At 48.7% G+C, this 21,279-nt stretch overlaps 1 protein-coding gene across 1 annotated transcript; it reads left to right on the top strand.

The window, feature by feature from the left end:
• Positions 1-10,548: 10,548 nt before the first annotated feature.
• LOC128120778 (mucin-13-like) lies at positions 10,549-15,860 on the top strand. The gene is made up of 3 exons (XM_052754987.1): positions 10,549-10,933; positions 15,149-15,270; positions 15,803-15,860. Exons 1-3 carry the CDS (start codon positions 10,748-10,750, stop codon positions 15,858-15,860), a joined length of 366 nt encoding a protein of 121 aa, XP_052610947.1. The 5' UTR covers positions 10,549-10,747.
• Positions 15,861-21,279: the final 5,419 nt, after the last annotated feature.

The following is a 21,279-nucleotide window of genomic DNA, read 5'->3' as shown; positions in this document are numbered from 1 at the left end:
ACACACTGGGGAGGAAAGTCCAGCTATACTTCTGTGGGAGACGCAGCTAGCTCCCATCCCTTCCTCAGGAGTAACAGGAGAAAAAATGATGAGAAATTGATGAATCATCCCTTCTGATTTCTTTCAAACTATAGCGTTAACAACAGGTGGAACAAACCAAGGACAAGACCGCACAGTGGCACCAACCCCAGGCTACTCGGCTGCAAAATCTGCTGTGGATGGATCTACAACATCGTCAAGCCCCACAAATTCAGCCCACACAACAGTGTCCGCTAGGAGCAACCGAACGATAGAAACAGACATAACCAAATCCGCAAATGGTTCAGCAAAGGCATCCAGGACCATTGAAGACTCTCAGACTACAGCCCTCGGAAAGGGGACCACAACTGAACTAGGAACCACAAGTTCAACACCCACACCAGAGACCACCGGAAACTACCAGAGTACAGACCTGGATGAAGGATCGACACCTAACCAAAGCACCCCAAGATCAACAGCCACATCAAAGACGATAGAAACCTCTTCAAAAACAGTCCTAACAACCCATACAACTCCAAACGCTGAAGTTTCTGAGTCAACAGTGCTCACTACAGAAGCTGAAACCTTCCAAGGAAGCTCAATTTCCACAGACACAGCTGTACCTTCTGAGACCCCCCACGCCACAGGCTTGACTCAGGAATCTACGGCATTCCCAAGCGGCCCAAATTCAAAACATTCAACCCAAGTTACTGAGCTCTCCCAAACAGCAGTCTTCACTCAGGAGTCCACAGCCTTCCCCAGCAGCTCAACTTCCAGAGAAACTGCTGTACCAGCTGACACCTCCTATAACACAGCTCTGACTGAGGAATCTACAACCTTCCCAAGTAGCCTTAGTTCAACACAAGCAACTCACGGAACTGAGAAATCCCCAACAATCTACACTCAGGAATCTACAATCTTCACACCCCCCTCAACTTCATCAGAAACAGCTGTCCCCCCTGAGAGCCCCCACACCACAGTTCCAACTGAGTCGTCGTCCGCCTCCCAAAGCAGCCCAGTTTTGACAGAAGCAACTCAATCTCCCGAGTCCTCTCTAACAACAGTCTTCGCTGAGGAGTCTACACCCTTCCCAACCAGCTCAGTTTCATCAGAAACTGCTGTACCTCCTGGTGTCACCCACACTTCTGCCCTGACTGAGGCATCGACAGCCTCCCAAAGCGGCCCAATCATAACACATGGAATAACTGAGACCACCAAAACAATCTTCACTCACGAATCTACTGTCTTTCAAAGCATCCCAATCTCAACACATGCAACTCAGGCAACAGAAACCTCACAAACAATATTTACACAGAAGTCTACAATCTCAAGCAGTTCAGGATCCACAGAAACTGCTGTCCCTCCTGACACCGTACCCACTACAGGACAGACTGAGGCACACACAACCTCCCAGAGCAGCTTGATTTCAACTCAAGCAACAGAGACATCCCAAAAAACAGCCTTCACTCAGGAATCTACACCCTTCCCAAGAAGCTCAATTTCCTCCAAAGCTGCTGTCCCTCCTGAGATCACCCACACCACATCCCAATCTGAGGCATCTACAACTTCCCCAGGCAGCCTGATCACCACACAAGATACTCAAGGTACGGAGACATCCCCAGTAGTCTTCACTCAGGAGTCTATAACCATTGCATCCAGCTCAGTTTCCCCAGAAACATCTGTCCCTCTGGATATCTCGCACACCTCAGCCCTGACTGAGGCATCTACAACATCATCAAGCAGCCTGCTTTCAACACAAGCAACTCAACCAACTGAAACATCCAAAACTGTCTTCACGCAGGAATCTGCAGCCTTCCCAAGCAGCTCGGTGTCCCCAGAAACAGTTGTACCTCCTGACACCTCGCTCTCCACGGCCCTGACTGAGGCATCTACAACCTCCCCAAGGAGCCCAGTTTTGAAACCTGTAACTCAAGCAACTGAGACCTCCCAAACAACATTCTTCACTGAGGAATCTACACCCTTCCCAAGCAGCTCGGTTTCCACAGGAAGAGCTGTACCTCCTGAGATCACCCACACCTCAGCTCTGACTGAGTCTTTTACAATCTCCCCAAGAAGCCCAATCTCCACAGATTCATCTCAACCACCTGATACCTTGAAAACAACCGTCTTCACTCAGGAATCTACAACCTCTCCAAGCAGCTCAGTTTCCCCAGAAACAGCCCTACCTCCTGAGACATCCTTCACCTCAGCCCTGACTGAAGCATCTACAACCTCCCCAAGCTACCCAGTTTCAACAGATGGAGCTCAGACCACTGAGACCTCCCAAATGACAACCTTCACTCAGGAGTCTACAACCTTCCCAGGCAGCTCAATGTCCACAGAAACTGTTGCATCTCCTGTGACCTCCTCTATCTCTTCCTTGACTGAGACACCAACAACTTCCCAAAGCAACCCAGTTTCAACACATGCAACTCAACCCACCGAGACGTCAGTAATAACAGCACTCATCCAGGAATCCATGACCTCCCCAAGCAGCTCAGTTTCAACCCATGCAACTGAAGCAACAAAAACCTTGAAAACATTATTTACTCAGGAGTCTACAACCTTTCCAAGCAGCTCAAGTTCCAGAGGAACTTCTGTAACTCCTGAGAACATCCACACTACAGTCCCAAATGAAGAATCTACAGCCTCCTTAAGCAGCCCCATTTCCACACATGCAACTCAACCAACTGATACCTCCCAAACAACAGTCTTGTCTGAGGAATCTACAACCATGCCAAGCAGATCAATTTCCACAGAATCTGCTGTACCTCCTGGTGCCACCCACACCTCCGCCCCGACTGAGGCATCTACAACTTCCCCAAGCAGCCCGATTTTGACATATGCAACTCAACCCACTGAGACATCACAAATAACAATCTTCACCCAGGAATCGACAACTTCCACAACCAGTTCAATTTCCTTAGAAACATCTCTAACTCCTGAGAACTCAGCTCTGACTGAAGATTCTACAACTTTCCCGAGTAGCCCAATTTCTACACAAACAACTCAAGCAACTGAGACAATCCAAACAACAGTCTTCACTCAGGATTCTACAATCTTCACAGCCCCCTCAATTTCAACAGAAAGTGCTGTACCTCCTGAGAGCTCTCCCACCACAATCCAACCTGAGGCCTCTACAACCTCCCCAAGCAGCCCGATTTCAACACCTGGATCTCAACCCACAGAGTCATTCCAAACAACTGTCTTCTCTCTGGAACCCACAACCTTCTCTAGCAGCCCAATGTTGACAGAAACCACTGGACCTCCTCAGATCACTCACACCACAGTCCACACTGAGTCATCTACAGCCTCCCAGAGCAGCCCAATTCTGTCACAAGCAACTCACACTACTCCAGGCTCTCAAACAACAGTCTTCACTCAGGAATCTGCAAGCCCCACAACCAGCACAATTTCCACAGAAACAGCTGTAACTCCTGAAACCCCCTACACCTCAGCTCTTACTCAGGAGTCTACACCCTTCCCAAGTGGCTCAGTTTCCACAAGAACAATTGTTCCTCCTGAGAATTCCCACACCACACACCCATCTGAGGCATCTACAATACCCCAAAGCAGCCTGATTCCAACACAAGCAACTCAAGCAACTGATTCCCTCCAAACAATCGTCCTCACTCAGCAAGCTACAACCTTTGCAACCAATTCAATTGCTTCAGAAACCACTCTACCTCCTGTGAACACCCACTCCACACTGGAAACTGGAGAATCTACAACATCCCTAAACAGCCTGAATACAACACCTGTAACACAAGCCCCTGAGACTTCCAAAACAGTATTCACTGAGGAATCTATAACCTTCTCGAGTAGCTCAGTTTCCACAGAAAAAACTGTACCTCCTGAGATCACCTACACCTCAGCACTGACTGAGCCTTTTACAATCTCCTCAAAAAGCCCAATCTCCACAGATTCATCTCAACCACCTGATACCTTGCAAACAACCATCTTCAATCAGAAATCAACAACCTCTCCAAGCAGCTCAGTTTCCACAGAAACAGCCCTACCTCCTAAGACATCCTTCACTTCAGCCCTGACTGAAGAATCTACAACCTCCCCAAGCCACCCAATTTCAACAGATGGAGCTCAGACCACTGAGACCTCCCCAATGATAATCCTCACTCAGGAGTCTACAACCTTTCCAGGCAGCTCAATGTCCCGAGAAACAGTTTTACCTTCTGAGATCTCCCACACCTCAGCATTGACTGAGGCAACTACAACATCCCTAAGCAGGCCGATTTTGACACAAGAAACTAAGGCTCCTGAGACCTCTCAAGTAACAGTCTTCACACAGGAATCTACAACTTTTCCGAGCGCCTCAATTTCCCCAAAAACAGGTGTATCTACTGTGACCTCCCACACCTCTTCCCTGACTGAGGGACCATCAACTTCTCAAACACATGCAAATCTACTAACTGAGACCTCTAAAACAGTCTTCACTCAGGAATCCACAACGTTCCCAAAAAGCTCAAGTCCCACGGAAACCACTGTGGCTCCAGATGTCACCAAAACATCTGTCCTGACTGAGGCATCTACAACATCTTTAAGGGCCTCATTTTCAACACATGGAACTCAACCCACTGACACTTCCCAAAAAACAGGCTTCACTCAGGAGCCTACAACCCTCCCAAGAAGCCCAGTTTCCACAGAAACAGCTGTACCCCCTGACAGCTCCCACACCACCATCCCAACTGAGGCATCTACAACCTCCTTGACCAGCTCGATTTCAGCACATGCAACTCAAGCAACTGAAACCTCCAAAGCAGAGTTCACTCAGGAGTCTACAACCTTTCAAAGCAGCTCTATTTCCACAGACACAGTTGTATCTCCTGTGACCTCCTACACCTCCTTCCTGACTGAGGAACCAAAAACATCCCAAAGCAGCCCAATTTCCACAGATTCAACTCAACAGACTGAAGCATCACAAATAACCGTGTTCACCCAGGAATCCACATCCTCCCCAAGCAGCCTGATTTCAATCCATGCAACTCAAGCAACAGAAATATCAAAATCAATTTTTGCTCAGGAATCTACAACCTTCCCAGGCAGCTCAGTTTTGACAGAAACAGGTGTCCCTCCCGGGAGCCCCCACACCACAGTTCCAACTGAGTCGTCGTCCGCCTCCCAAAGCAGCCCAGTTTTGACAGAAGCAACTCAATCTCCCGAGTCCTCTCTAACAACAGTCTTCGCTGAGGAGTCTACAACCTTCCCAACCAGCTCAGTTTCATCAGAAACTGCTGTACCTCCTGGTGTCACCCACACTTCTGCCCTGACTGAGGCACCTGCTACTTCCCAGAGTAGCCCGATTTCAACACATGCAACTCAAACCATTGAGACCTCCAAAACAGTCTTCACTCAGGAATCTACAGACGCTCCCAGCAGCTCCATCCTCCCAGAAACGGCGCTACCTCCCAAGACATCCTTCACTTCACCTGTGACTAAGAAATTGACAATATCCTCAAGTGCCCTGATTTCTGCACAAGCCACCGAAGGAACTGAGAAATCCCAAACAGTCTACACTCAGGAATCTACAATCTTCCCAACCCCCTCAATTTCACTAGAAACAGCTGTACCTCCTGAGAGCTCCCACACCACAGTCCAACCTGAAGCATCTACAAACTCCCTGAGTAGCTCAATTTCAACACAAGCAACTGAGACTTCAAACAAAACAGCCTTAACTCAGGAATCTACAACTTTCCAGAGCTCCTCAACTTTAAGAGAAAGTGCTGTACCTCCTGAGAGCTCCCCCACCACAGTCCAAACTGAGGCCTCTACAACCTCCCTGAGCAGCTCAATTTCAACACAGAGATCTCAACCCACAGAGTCATTGCCAACAACAGACTTCACTCTGGAACCCACAACCTTCTCTAGCAACCCAATGTTGACAGAAACCACTGGACCTCCTCAGATCACTCACACCACAGTCCACACTGAGTCATCTACAGCCTCCCAGAGCAGCCCAATTCTGTCACAAGCAACTCACACTACTCCAACCCCTCAAACAACAGTCTTCACTCAGGAATCTACAACCTCCACAACCAGCACAATTTCCACAGAAACGGCTGTAACTCCTGAAACCCCCTACACCTCAGCTCTTACTCAGGAGTCTACAACCTCCCCATCCATCCCAATTTCTACCCAAACATCTCAAGCAACTGAGACACCCCCAAGAGTCTTCACTCAGGAATCTACTATCCTCACATCCCCCTCCATTTCAACAGAGACAACTGTACCTCCTGAGACCTTCTACACCTCAGCTGTAAATGAGGCATCTACAGCTTACTCCAGGACCCCAGTGTCAACACATGAAACTCAACCATCTGAATCATGGAAAACCATGCCCACTCTGGAATCTACAACTTCCCAAAGGAGCCCAATTTCAACACATTCAACTCCAGCAACAGAGCCCACCAACACAATATTTACTCACAAGTCTACAACCTTCTCAGGGAGCTCAATGTTCACAGATACAGCTATTCCTCCTGACACCTCACCCACTACAGCACAGACAGAGCCATACACAATCTCCCAGAGAAGCATGATTTCAACAACAGCAACTCAAACAACTGAGCCATCTCAAACAACAACCTTCACTCAGGATTCGACAAACTTGCCAAGCAGTTCAATTTCCACAGAAACCACTGTACCTCCTGATGTCACCCACACCTCAGCCCTGACTGAGGCATCTACAACATCCCTAAGAAGTCCAACATTGACACAGTCAACTGAAGCTTTTGAGACCTCTCAGACAACAGTGTTCACTCAGGAATCTACAACATCCCCAAGCAAACTGATTTCAACCCATGCAAGTCAGGCAACAGACTCTATGGAAACTGTATCTACTCAGAGGTCTGCAACCTTCCCCAGCAGCTCAGTTTCCCTAGAAACAGCTGTACCTGCTGAGAGTTCCCCCAGTACTGTCCAACCTGAGGCACCTACAGCCTCCCTGAGCATCTCAATTTCAGCACATGCAACTCAACCCACTGAAACCTCCAAAACAGAGTTCACTCAGGAATCTACAACCTCTCCAAGCAGCTTAATTTCATCAGGAACTTCTGTACCTCCTGATGTCACCCACACGTCAGCCCTGACTGAGGCATCTACCACATCCCTAAGCATCCCAACATCGACACAAGCAACTCAAGGCCCTCAGAACTCTGAAACAACAGCCTTCACTCAGGAATCTACAACCTTTCAAAGCAGCTCAGATTCTACAGAAACAGCTGTGCCTCCTGTCACCTTACCCACTACAGGACAGACCGAGGCCTACACAACCACCTTGAACAGCTTGATTTCTACACAAGCAACTGAGACTTCCCAAAAAACAGCTTTCACTCAGGAATCTTCAACTTTACTAAGCACCTCAATGTCAACAGAGAGTGCTGCACCTCCTGAGAGCTCGAGCACCGTCCAAACTGAGGCCTCTACAACCTCCCCAAGCAGCTCAATTGCAACACATGGATCTCAACCAACGGAAACCTCCAAAACAGAGTTCACGCAGGAATCTACAACCTCGCCAAGGAGCTCAATTTCCTCAGAAACCTCTGTACCTCCTGATGTCACCCACACTTCATCCCTGACTGAGGCATCTACAATATCCCAAGCAACTCAGGCCCCTGACACCTCTCAAGCAACAGTCTTCACTCAGGAATCCACAACCTTTCCAAGCAGCTCTATTTCCCCAGAAACTGCTGTCTCTCCTGTGGTCACCCACATCACACCCCAATCTGAGGCCTCTACAACTACCCCAGGCAGCCGGATTTCCACACAAGATACTCAAGGTACTGAGACATCCCCAGTAGTATTCACTCTTGAGTCTACGACCTTCGCAACCAACTCAGTTTCTTCAGAAACAGTCGTACCTCCTGAGAGCTCCCCCACCACAGTCCATACTGAGGCCTCTACAACCTCCATGAGCAGCTCAATTTCAACACAGAGATCTCAACCCACAGAGTCATTCCCAACAACCGACTTCACTCTGGAACCCACAACCTTCTCTAGCAGCCCAATGTTGACAGAAACCACTGGACCTCCTCAGATCACTCACACCACAGTCCACACTGAGTCATCTACAGCTTCCCAGAGCAGCCCAAGTCTGTCACAAGCAACTCACACTACTCCAACCCCTCAAACAACAGTCTTCACTCAGGAATCTACAACCTCCACAACCAGCACAATTTCCACAGAAACGGCTGTAACTCCTGAAACCCCCTACACCTCAGCTCTTACTCAGGACTCTACAACCTCCCCATCCATCCCAATTTCTACCCAAACATCTCAAGCAACTGAGACACCCCCAAGAGTCTTCACTCAGGAATCTACTATCCTCACATCCCCCTCCATTTCAACAGAGACAACTGTACCTCCTGAGACCTTCTACACCTCAGCTGTAAATGAGGCATCTACAGCATACTCCAGGACCCCAGTGTCAACACATGAAACTCAACCATCTGAATCATGGAAAACCGTGTCCACTCTGGAATCTACAACTTCCCAAAGGAGCCCAATTTCAACACATTCAACTCCAGCAACAGAGCCCACCAACACAATATTTACTCACAAGTCTACAACCTTCTCAGGGAGCTCAATGTTCACAGATACAGCTATTCCTCCTGACACCTCACTCACGACAGCACAGACCGGGACACACACAACCTCCCAGAGAAGCATGATTTCAACAACAGCAACTCAAACAACTGAGCCATCTCAAACAACAACCTTCACTCAGGATTCGACAAACTTGCCAAGCAGTTCAGTTTCCACAGAAACCACTGTACCTCCTGATGTCACCCACACCTCAGCCCTGACTGAGGCATCTACAACATCCCTAAGAAGTCCAACATTGACACAGTCAACTGAAGCTTTTGAGACCTCTCAGACAACAGTGTTCACTCAGGAATCTACAACATCCCCAAGCAAACTGATTTCAACCCATGCAAGTCAGGCAACAGACTCTATGGAAACTGTATCTACTCAGAGGTCTGCAACCTTCCCCAGCAGCTCAGTTTCCCTAGAAACAGCTGTACCTGCTGAGAGTTCCCCCAGTACTGTCCAACCTGAGGCACCTACAACCTCCCTGAGCATCTCAATTTCAGCACATGCAACTCAACCCACTGAAACCTCCAAAACAGAGTTCACTCAGGAATCTACAACCTCTCCAAGCAGCTTAATTTCATCAGGAACTTCTGTACCTCCTGATGTCACCCACACGTCAGCCCTGACTGAGGCATCTACCACATCCCTAAGCATCCCAACATCGACACAAGCAACTCAAGGCCCTCAGAACTCTGAAACAACAGCCTTCACTCAGGAATCTACAACCTTTCAAAGCAGCTCAGATTCTACAGAAACAGCTGTGCCTCCTGTCACCTTACCCACTACAGGACAGACCGAGGCCTACACAACCACCTTGAACAGCTTGATTTCTACACAAGCAACTGAGACTTCCCAAAAAACAGCTTTCACTCAGGAATCTTCAACTTTACTAAGCACCTCAATGTCAACAGAGAGTGCTGCACCTCCTGAGAGCTCGAGCACCGTCCAAACTGAGGCCTCTACAACCTCCCCAAGCAGCTCAATTGCAACACATGGATCTCAACCAACGGAAACCTCCAAAACAGAGTTCACGCAGGAATCTACAACCTCGCCAAGGAGCTCAATTTCCTCAGAAACCTCTGTACCTCCTGATGTCACCCACACTTCATCCCTGACTGAGGCATCTACAATATCCCAAGCAACTCAGGCCCCTGACACCTCTCAAGCAACAGTCTTCACTCAGGAATCCACAACCTTTCCAAGCAGCTCTATTTCCCCAGAAACTGCTGTCTCTCCTGTGGTCACCCACATCACACCCCAATCTGAGGCCTCTACAACTACCCCAGGCAGCCGGTTTTCCACACAAGATACTCAAGGTACTGAGACATCCCCAGTAGTATTCACTCTTGAGTCTACGACCTTCGCAACCAACTCAGTTTCTTCAGAAACAGTCGTACCTCCTGAGAGCTCCCCCACCACAGTCCACACTGAGGCCTCTACAACCTCCATGAGCAGCTCAATTTCAACACAGAGATCTCAACCCACAGAGTCATTCCCAACAACCGACTTCACTCTGGAACCCACAACCTTCTCTAGCAGCCCAATGTTGACAGAAACCACTGGACCTCCTCAGATCACTCACACCACAGTCCACACTGAGTCATCTACAGCTTCCCAGAGCAGCCCAAGTCTGTCACAAGCAACTCACACTACTCCAACCCCTCAAACAACAGTCTTCACTCAGGAATCTACAACCTCCACAACCAGCACAATTTCCACAGAAACGGCTGTAACTCCTGAAACCCCCTACACCTCAGCTCTTACTCAGGACTCTACAACCTCCCCATCCATCCCAATTTCTACCCAAACATCTCAAGCAACTGAGACACCCCCAAGAGTCTTCACTCAGGAATCTACTATCCTCACATCCCCCTCCATTTCAACAGAGACAACTGTACCTCCTGAGACCTTCTACACCTCAGCTGTAAATGAGGCATCTACAGCATACTCCAGGACCCCAGTGTCAACACATGAAACTCAACCATCTGAATCATGGAAAACCGTGTCCACTCTGGAATCTACAACTTCCCAAAGGAGCCCAATTTCAACACATTCAACTCCAGCAACAGAGCCCACCAACACAATATTTACTCACAAGTCTACAACCTTCTCAGGGAGCTCAATGTTCACAGATACAGCTATTCCTCCTGACACCTCACTCACGACAGCACAGACCGGGACACACACAACCTCCCAGAGAAGCATGATTTCAACAACAGCAACTCAAACAACTGAGCCATCTCAAACAACAACCTTCACTCAGGATTCGACAAACTTGCCAAGCAGTTCAGTTTCCACAGAAACCACTGTACCTCCTGATGTCACCCACACCTCAGCCCTGACTGAGGCATCTACAACATCCCTAAGAAGTCCAACATTGACACAGTCAACTGAAGCTTTTGAGACCTCTCAGACAACAGTGTTCACTCAGGAATCTACAACATCCCCAAGCAAACTGATTTCAACCCATGCAAGTCAGGCAACAGACTCTATGGAAACTGTATCTACTCAGAGGTCTGCAACCTTCCCCAGCAGCTCAGTTTCCCTAGAAACAGCTGTACCTGCTGAGAGTTCCCCCAGTACTGTCCAACCTGAGGCACCTACAACCTCCCTGAGCATCTCAATTTCAGCACATGCAACTCAACCCACTGAAACCTCCAAAACAGAGTTCACTCAGGAATCTACAACCTCTCCAAGCAGCTTAATTTCATCAGGAACTTCTGTACCTCCTGATGTCACCCACACGTCAGCCCTGACTGAGGCATCTACCACATCCCTAAGCATCCCAACATCGACACAAGCAACTCAAGGCCCTCAGAACTCTGAAACAACAGCCTTCACTCAGGAATCTACAACCTTTCAAAGCAGCTCAGATTCTACAGAAACAGCTGTGCCTCCTGTCACCTTACCCACTACAGGACAGACCGAGGCCTACACAACCACCTTGAACAGCTTGATTTCTACACAAGCAACTGAGACTTCCCAAAAAACAGCTTTCACTCAGGAATCTTCAACTTTACTAAGCACCTCAATGTCAACAGAGAGTGCTGCACCTCCTGAGAGCTCGAGCACCGTCCAAACTGAGGCCTCTACAACCTCCCCAAGCAGCTCAATTGCAACACATGGATCTCAACCAACGGAAACCTCCAAAACAGAGTTCACGCAGGAATCTACAACCTCGCCAAGGAGCTCAATTTCCTCAGAAACCTCTGTACCTCCTGATGTCACCCACACTTCATCCCTGACTGAGGCATCTACAATATCCCAAGCAACTCAGGCCCCTGACACCTCTCAAGCAACAGTCTTCACTCAGGAATCCACAACCTTTCCAAGCAGCTCTATTTCCCCAGAAACTGCTGTCTCTCCTGTGGTCACCCACATCACACCCCAATCTGAGGCCTCTACAACTACCCCAGGCAGCCGGTTTTCCACACAAGATACTCAAGGTACTGAGACATCCCCAGTAGTATTCACTCTTGAGTCTACGACCTTCGCAACCAACTCAGTTTCTTCAGAAACAGTCGTACCTCCTGAGAGCTCCCCCACCACAGTCCATACTGAGGCCTCTACAACCTCCATGAGCAGCTCAATTTCAACACAGAGATCTCAACCCACAGAGTCATTCCCAACAACCGACTTCACTCTGGAACCCACAACCTTCTCTAGCAGCCCAATGTTGACAGAAACCACTGGACCTCCTCAGATCACTCACACCACAGTCCACACTGAGTCATCTACAGCTTCCCAGAGCAGCCCAAGTCTGTCACAAGCAACTCACACTACTCCAACCCCTCAAACAACAGTCTTCACTCAGGAATCTACAACCTCCACAACCAGCACAATTTCCACAGAAACGGCTGTAACTCCTGAAACCCCCTACACCTCAGCTCTTACTCAGGACTCTACAACCTCCCCATCCATCCCAATTTCTACCCAAACATCTCAAGCAACTGAGACACCCCCAAGAGTCTTCACTCAGGAATCTACTATCCTCACATCCCCCTCCATTTCAACAGAGACAACTGTACCTCCTGAGACCTTCTACACCTCAGCTGTAAATGAGGCATCTACACCTTACTCAAGGACCCCAGTGTCAACACATGAATCTCAACCATCTGAATCATGGAAAACCGTGTCCACTCTGGAATCTACAACTTCCCAAAGGAGCCCAATTTCAACACATTCAACTCCAGCAACAGAGCCCACCAACACAATATTTACTCACAAGTCTACAACCTTCTCTGGGAGCTCAATGTTCACAGATACAGCTATTCCTCCTGACACCTCACTCACGACAGCACAGACCGGGACACACACAACCTCCCAGAGAAGCATGATTTCAACAACAGCAACTCAAACAACTGAGCCATCTCAAACAACAACCTTCACTCAGGATTCGACAAACTTGCCAAGCAGTTCAGTTTCCACAGAAACCACTGTACCTCCTGATGTCACCCACACCTCAGCCCTGACTGAGGCATCTACAACATCCCTAAGAAGTCCAACATTGACACAGTCAACTGAAGCTTTTGAGACCTCTCAGACAACAGTGTTCACTCAGGAATCTACAACATCCCCAAGCAAACTGATTTCAACCCATGCAAGTCAGGCAACAGACTCTATGGAAACTGTATCTACTCAGAGGTCTGCAACCTTCCCCAGCAGCTCAGTTTCCCTAGAAACAGCTGTACCTGCTGAGAGTTCCCCCAGTACTGTCCAACCTGAGGCACCTACAACCTCCCTGAGCATCTCAATTTCAGCACATGCAACTCAACCCACTGAAACCTCCAAAACAGAGTTCACTCAGGAATCTACAACCTCTCCAAGCAGCTTAATTTCATCAGGAACTTCTGTACCTCCTGATGTCACCCACACGTCAGCCCTGACTGAGGCATCTACCACATCCCTAAGCATTCCAACATCGACACAAGCAACTCAAGGCCCTCAGAACTCTGAAACAACAGCCTTCACTCAGGAATCTACAACCTTTCAAAGCAGCTCAGATTCTACAGAAACAGCTGTGCCTCCTGTCACCTTACCCACTACAGGACAGACCGAGGCCTACACAACCACCTTGAACAGCTTGATTTCTACACAAGCAACTGAGACTTCCCAAAAAACAGCTTTCACTCAGGAATCTTCAACTTTACTAAGCACCTCAATGTCAACAGAGAGTGCTGCACCTCCTGAGAGCTCGAGCACCGTCCAAACTGAGGCCTCTACAACCTCCCCAAGCAGCTCAATTGCAACACATGGATCTCAACCAACAGAAACCTCCAAAACAGAGTTCACGCAGGAATCTACAACCTCGCCAAGGAGCTCAATTTCCTCAGAAACCTCTGTACCTCCTGATGTCACCCACACTTCATCCCTGACTGAGGCATCTACAATATCCCAAGCAACTCAGGCCCCTGACACCTCTCAAGCAACAGTCTTCACTCAGGAATCCACAACCTTTCCAAGCAGCTCTATTTCCCCAGAAACTGCTGTCTCTCCTGTGGTCACCCACATCACACCCCAATCTGAGGCCTCTACAACTACCCCAGGCAGCCGGTTTTCCACACAAGATACTCAAGGTACTGAGACATCCCCAGTAGTATTCACTCTTGAGTCTACGACCTTCGCAACCAACTCAGTTTCTTCAGAAACAGTCGTACCTCCTGAGAGCTCCCCCACCACAGTCCATACTGAGGCCTCTACAACCTCCATGAGCAGCTCAATTTCAACACAGAGATCTCAACCCACAGAGTCATTCCCAACAACCGACTTCACTCTGGAACCCACAACCTTCTCTAGCAGCCCAATGTTGACAGAAACCACTGGACCTCCTCAGATCACTCACACCACAGTCCACACTGAGTCATCTACAGCCTCCCAGAGCAGCCCAAGTCTGTCACAAGCAACTCACACTACTCCAACCCCTCAAACAACAGTCTTCACTCAGGAATCTACAACCTCCACAACCAGCACAATTTCCACAGAAACGGCTGTAACTCCTGAAACCCCCTACACCTCAGCTCTTACTCAGGACTCTACAACCTCCCCATCCATCCCAATTTCTACCCAAACATCTCAAGCAACTGAGACACCCCCAAGAGTCTTCACTCAGGAATCTACTATCCTCACATCCCCCTCCATTTCAACAGAGACAACTGTACCTCCTGAGACCTTCTACACCTCAGCTGTAAATGAGGCATCTACACCTTACTCAAGGACCCCAGTGTCAACACATGAATCTCAACCATCTGAATCATGGAAAACCGTGTCCACTCTGGAATCTACAACTTCCCAAAGGAGCCCAATTTCAACACATTCAACTCCAGCAACAGAGCCCACCAACACAATATTTACTCACAAGTCTACAACCTTCTCAGGGAGCTCAATGTTCACAGATACAGCTATTCCTCCTGACACCTCACTCACGACAGCACAGACCGGGACACACACAACCTCCCAGAGAAGCATGATTTCAACAACAGCAACTCAAACAACTGAGCCATCTCAAACAACAACCTTCACTCAGGATTCGACAAACTTGCCAAGCAGTTCAGTTTCCACAGAAACCACTGTACCTCCTGATGTCACCCACACCTCAGCCCTGACTGAGGCTTCTACAACATCCCTAAGAAGTCCAACATTGACACAGTCAACTGAAGCTTTTGAGACCTCTCAGACAACAGTGTTCACTCAGGAATCTACAACATCCCCAAGCAAACTGATTTCAACCCATGCAAGTCAGGCAACAGACTCTATGGAAACTGTATCTACTCAGAGGTCTGCAACCTTCCCCAGCAGCTCAGTTTCCCTAGAAACAGCTGTACCTGCTGAGAGTTCCCCCAGTACTGTCCAACCTGAGGCACCTACAACCTCCCTGAGCATCTCAATTTCAGCACATGCAACTCAACCCACTGAAACCTCCAAAACAGAGTTCACTCAGGAATCTACAACCTCTCCAAGCAGCTTAATTTCATCAGGAACTTCTGTACCTCCTGATGTCACCCACACGTCAGCCCTGACTAGGCATCTACCACATCCCTAAGCATCCCAACATCGACACAAGCAACTCAAGGCCCTCAGAACTCTGAAACAACAGCCTTCACTCAGGAATCTACAACCTTTCAAAGCAGCTCAGATTCTACAGAAACAGCTGTGCCTCCTGTCACCTTACCCACTACAGGACAGACCGAGGCCTACACAACCACCTTGAACAGCTTGATTTCTACACAAGCAACTGAGACTTCCCAAAAAACAGCTTTCACTCAGGAATCTTCAACTTTACTAAGCACCTCAATGTCAACAGAGAGTGCTGCACCTCCTGAGAGCTCGAGCACCGTCCAAACTGAGGCCTCTACAACCTCCCCAAGCAGCTCAATTGCAACACATGGATCTCAACCAACGGAAACCTCCAAAACAGAGTTCACGCAGGAATCTACAACCTCGCCAAGGAGCTCAATTTCCTCAGAAACCTCTGTACCTCCTGATGTCACCCACACTTCATCCCTGACTGAGGCATCTACAATATCCCAAGCAACTCAGGCCCCTGACACCTCTCAAGCAACAGTCTTCACTCAGGAATCCACAACCTTTCCAAGCAGCTCTATTTCCCCAGAAACTGCTGTCTCTCCTGTGGTCACCCACATCACACCCCAATCTGAGGCCTCTACAACTACCCCAGGCAGCCGGTTTTCCACACAAGATACTCAAGGTACTGAGACATCCCCAGTAGTATTCACTCTTGAGTCTACGACCTTCGCAACCAACTCAGTTTCTTCAGAAACAGTCGTACCTCCTGAGAGCTCCCCCACCACAGTCCATACTGAGGCCTCTACAACCTCCATGAGCAGCTCAATTTCAACACAGAGATCTCAACCCACAGAGTCATTCCCAACAACCGACTTCACTCTGGAACCCACAACCTTCTCTAGCAGCCCAATGTTGACAGAAACCACTGGACCTCCTCAGATCACTCACACCACAGTCCACACTGAGTCATCTACAGCCTCCCAGAGCAGCCCAAGTCTGTCACAAGCAACTCACACTACTCCAACCCCTCAAACAACAGTCTTCACTCAGGAATCTACAACCTCCACAACCAGCACAATTTCCACAGAAACGGCTGTAACTCCTGAAACCCCCTACACCTCAGCTCTTACTCAGGACTCTACAACCTCCCCATCCATCCCAATTTCTACCCAAACATCTCAAGCAACTGAGACACCCCCAAGAGTCTTCACTCAGGAATCTACTATCCTCACATCCCCCTCCATTTCAACAGAGACAACTGTACCTCCTGAGACCTTCTACACCTCAGCTGTAAATGAGGCATCTACACCTTACTCAAGGACCCCAGTGTCAACACATGAATCTCAACCATCTGAATCATGGAAAACCGTGTCCACTCTGGAATCTACAACTTCCCAAAGGAGCCCAATTTCAACACATTCAACTCCAGCAACAGAGCCCACCAACACAATATTTACTCACAAGTCTACAACCTTCTCAGGGAGCTCAATGTTCACAGATACAGCTATTCCTCCTGACACCTCACTCACGACAGCACAGACCGGGACACACACAACCTCCCAGAGAAGCATGATTTCAACAACAGCAACTCAAACAACTGAGCCATCTCAAACAACAACCTTCACTCAGGATTCGACAAACTTGCCAAGCAGTTCAGTTTCCACAGAAACCACTGTACCTCCTGATGTCACCCACACCTCAGCCCTGACTGAGGCTTCTACAACATCCCTAAGAAGTCCAACATTGACACAGTCAACTGAAGCTTTTGAGACCTCTCAGACAACAGTGTTCACTCAGGAATCTACAACATCCCCAAGCAAACTGATTTCAACCCATGCAAGTCAGGCAACAGACTCTATGGAAACTGTATCTACTCAGAGGTCTGCAACCTTCCCCAGCAGCTCAGTTTCCCTAGAAACAGCTGTACCTGCTGAGAGTTCCCCCAGTACTGTCCAACCTGAGGCACCTACAACCTCCCTGAGCATCTCAATTTCAGCACATGCAACTCAACCCACTGAAACCTCCAAAACAGAGTTCACTCAGGAATCTACAACCTCTCCAAGCAGCTTAATTTCATCAGGAACTTCTGTACCTCCTGATGTCACCCACACGTCAGCCCTGACTGAGGCATCTACCACATCCCTAAGCATCCCAACATCGACACAAGCAACTCAAGGCCCTCAGAACTCTGAAACAACAGCCTTCACTCAGGAATCTACAACCTTTCAAAGCAGCTCAGATTCTACAGAAACAGCTGTGCCTCCTGTCACCTTACCCACTACAGGACAGACTGAGGCCTACACAACCACCTTGAACAGCTTGATTTCTACACAAGCAACTGAGACTTCCCAAAAAACAGCTTTCACTCAGGAATCTTCAACTTTACTAAGCACCTCAATGTCAACAGAGAGTGCTGCACCTCCTGAGAGCTCGAGCACCGTCCAAACTGAGGCCTCTACAACCTCCCCAAGCAGCTCAATTGCAACACATGGATCTCAACCAACGGAAACCTCCAAAACAGAGTTCACGCAGGAATCTACAACCTCGCCAAGGAGCTCAATTTCCTCAGAAACCTCTGTACCTCCTGATGTCACCCACACTTCATCCCTGACTGAGGCATCTACAATATCCCAAGCAACTCAGGCCCCTGACACCTCTCAAGCAACAGTCTTCACTCAGGAATCCACAACCTTTCCAAGCAGCTCTATTTCCCCAGAAACTGCTGTCTCTCCTGTGGTCACCCACATCACACCCCAATCTGAGGCCTCTACAACTACCCCAGGCAGCCGGTTTTCCACACAAGATACTCAAGGTACTGAGACATCCCCAGTAGTATTCACTCTTGAGTCTACGACCTTCGCAACCAACTCAGTTTCTTCAGAAACAGTCGTACCTCCTGAGAGCTCCCCCACCACAGTCCATACTGAGGCCTCTACAACCTCCATGAGCAGCTCAATTTCAACACAGAGATCTCAACCCACAGAGTCATTCCCAACAACCGACTTCACTCTGGAACCCACAACCTTCTCTAGCAGCCCAATGTTGACAGAAACCACTGGACCTCCTCAGATCACTCACACCACAGTCCACACTGAGTCATCTACAGCCTCCCAGAGCAGCCCAAGTCTGTCACAAGCAACTCACACTACTCCAACCCCTCAAACAACAGTCTTCACTCAGGAATCTACAACCTCCACAACCAGCACAATTTCCACAGAAACGGCTGTAACTCCTGAAACCCCCTACACCTCAGCTCTTACTCAGGACTCTACAACCTCCCCATCCATCCCAATTTCTACCCAAACATCTCAAGCAACTGAGACACCCCCAAGAGTCTTCACTCAGGAATCTACTATCCTCACATCCCCCTCCATTTCAACAGAGACAACTGTACCTCCTGAGACCTTCTACACCTCAGCTGTAAATGAGGCATCTACACCTTACTCAAGGACCCCAGTGTCAACACATGAATCTCAACCATCTGAATCATGGAAAACCGTGTCCACTCTGGAATCTACAACTTCCCAAAGGAGCCCAATTTCAACACATTCAACTCCAGCAACAGAGCCCACCAACACAATATTTACTCACAAGTCTACAACCTTCTCAGGGAGCTCAATGTTCACAGATACAGCTATTCCTCCTGACACCTCACTCACTACAGCCCAGACTGGGACACACACAACCTCCCAGAGAAGCATGATTTCAACAACAGCAACTCAAACAACTGAGCCATCTCAAACAACAACCTTCACTCAGGATTCGACAAACTTGCCAAGCAGTTCAGTTTCCACAGAAACCACTGTACCTCCTGATGTCACCCACACCTCAGCCCTGACTGAGGCTTCTACAACATCCCTAAGAAGTCCAACATTGACACAGTCAACTGAAGCTTTTGAGACCTCTCAGACAACAGTGTTCACTCAGGAATCTACAACATCCCCAAGCAAACTGATTTCAACCCATGCAAGTCAGGCAACAGACTCTATGGAAACTGTATCTACTCAGAGGTCTGCAACCTTCCCCAGCAGCTCAGTTTCCCTAGAAACAGCTGTACCTGCTGAGAGTTCCCCCAGTACTGTCCAACCTGAGGCACCTACAACCTCCCTGAGCATCTCAATTTCAGCACATGCAACTCAACCCACTGAAACCTCCAAAACAGAGTTCACTCAGGAATCTACAACCTCTCCAAGCAGCTTAATTTCATCAGGAACTTCTGTACCTCCTGATGTCACCCACACGTCAGCCCTGACTGAGGCATCTACCACATCCCTAAGCATCCCAACATCGACACAAGCAACTCAAGGCCCTCAGAACTCTGAAACAACAGCCTTCACTCAGGAATCTACAACCTTTCAAAGCAGCTCAGATTCTACAGAAACAGCTGTGCCTCCTGTCACCTTACCCACTACAGGACAGACTGAGGCCTACACAACCACCTTGAACAGCTTGATTTCTACACAAGCAACTGAGACTTCCCAAAAAACAGCTTTCACTCAGGAATCTTCAACTTTACTAAGCACCTCAATGTCAACAGAGAGTGCTGCACCTCCTGAGAGCTCGAGCACCGTCCAAACTGAGGCCTCTACAACCTCCCCAAGCAGCTCAATTGCAACACATGGATCTCAACCAACGGAAACCTCCAAAACAGAGTTCACGCAGGAATCTACAACCTCGCCAAGGAGCTCAATTTCCTCAGAAACCTCTGTACCTCCTGATGTCACCCACACTTCATCCCTGACTGAGGCATCTACAATATCCCAAGCAACTCAGGCCCCTGACACCTCTCAAGCAACAGTCTTCACTCAGGAATCCACAACCTTTCCAAGCAGCTCTATTTCCCCAGAAACTGCTGTCTCTCCTGTGGTCACCCACATCACACCCCAATCTGAGGCCTCTACAACTACCCCAGGCAGCCGGTTTTCCACACAAGATACTCAAGGTACTGAGACATCCCCAGTAGTATTCACTCTTGAGTCTACGACCTTCGCAACCAACTCAGTTTCTTCAGAAACAGTCGTACCTCCTGAGAGCTCCCCCACCACAGTCCATACTGAGGCCTCTACAACCTCCATGAGCAGCTCAATTTCAACACAGAGATCTCAACCCACAGAGTCATTCCCAACAACCGACTTCACTCTGGAACCCACAACCTTCTCTAGCAGCCCAGTGTTGACAGAAACCACTGGACCTCCTCAGATCACTCACACCACAGTCCACACTGAGTCATCTACAGCCTCCCAGAGCAGCCCAAGTCTGTCACAAGCAACTCACACTACTCCAACCCCTCAAACAACAGTCTTCACTCAGGAATCTACAACCTCCACAACCAGCACAATTTCCACAGAAACGGCTGTAACTCCTGAAACCCCCTACACCTCAGCTCTTACTCAGGACTCTACAACCTCCCCATCCATCCCAATTTCTACCCAAACATCTCAAGCAACTGAGACACCCCCAAGAGTCTTCACTCAGGAATCCACTATCCTCACATCCCCCTCCATTTCAACAGAGACAACTGTACCTCCTGAGACCTTCTACACCTCAGCTGTAAATGAGGCATCGACAGCATACTCCAGGACCCCAGCATCAACACATGAAACTCAACCGTCTGAATCATGGAAAACCGTG

The sequence above is a fragment of the Peromyscus californicus genome, unplaced genomic scaffold (genome assembly GCF_007827085.1).
Source record: "Peromyscus californicus insignis strain IS unplaced genomic scaffold, ASM782708v3 Scaffold_2__1_contigs__length_46816999, whole genome shotgun sequence".
Taxonomy (NCBI): domain Eukaryota; kingdom Metazoa; phylum Chordata; class Mammalia; order Rodentia; family Cricetidae; genus Peromyscus; species Peromyscus californicus.
Note: the sequence above shows the minus strand (reverse complement) of the source record. Positions and strands in the feature narration are given on the sequence as shown.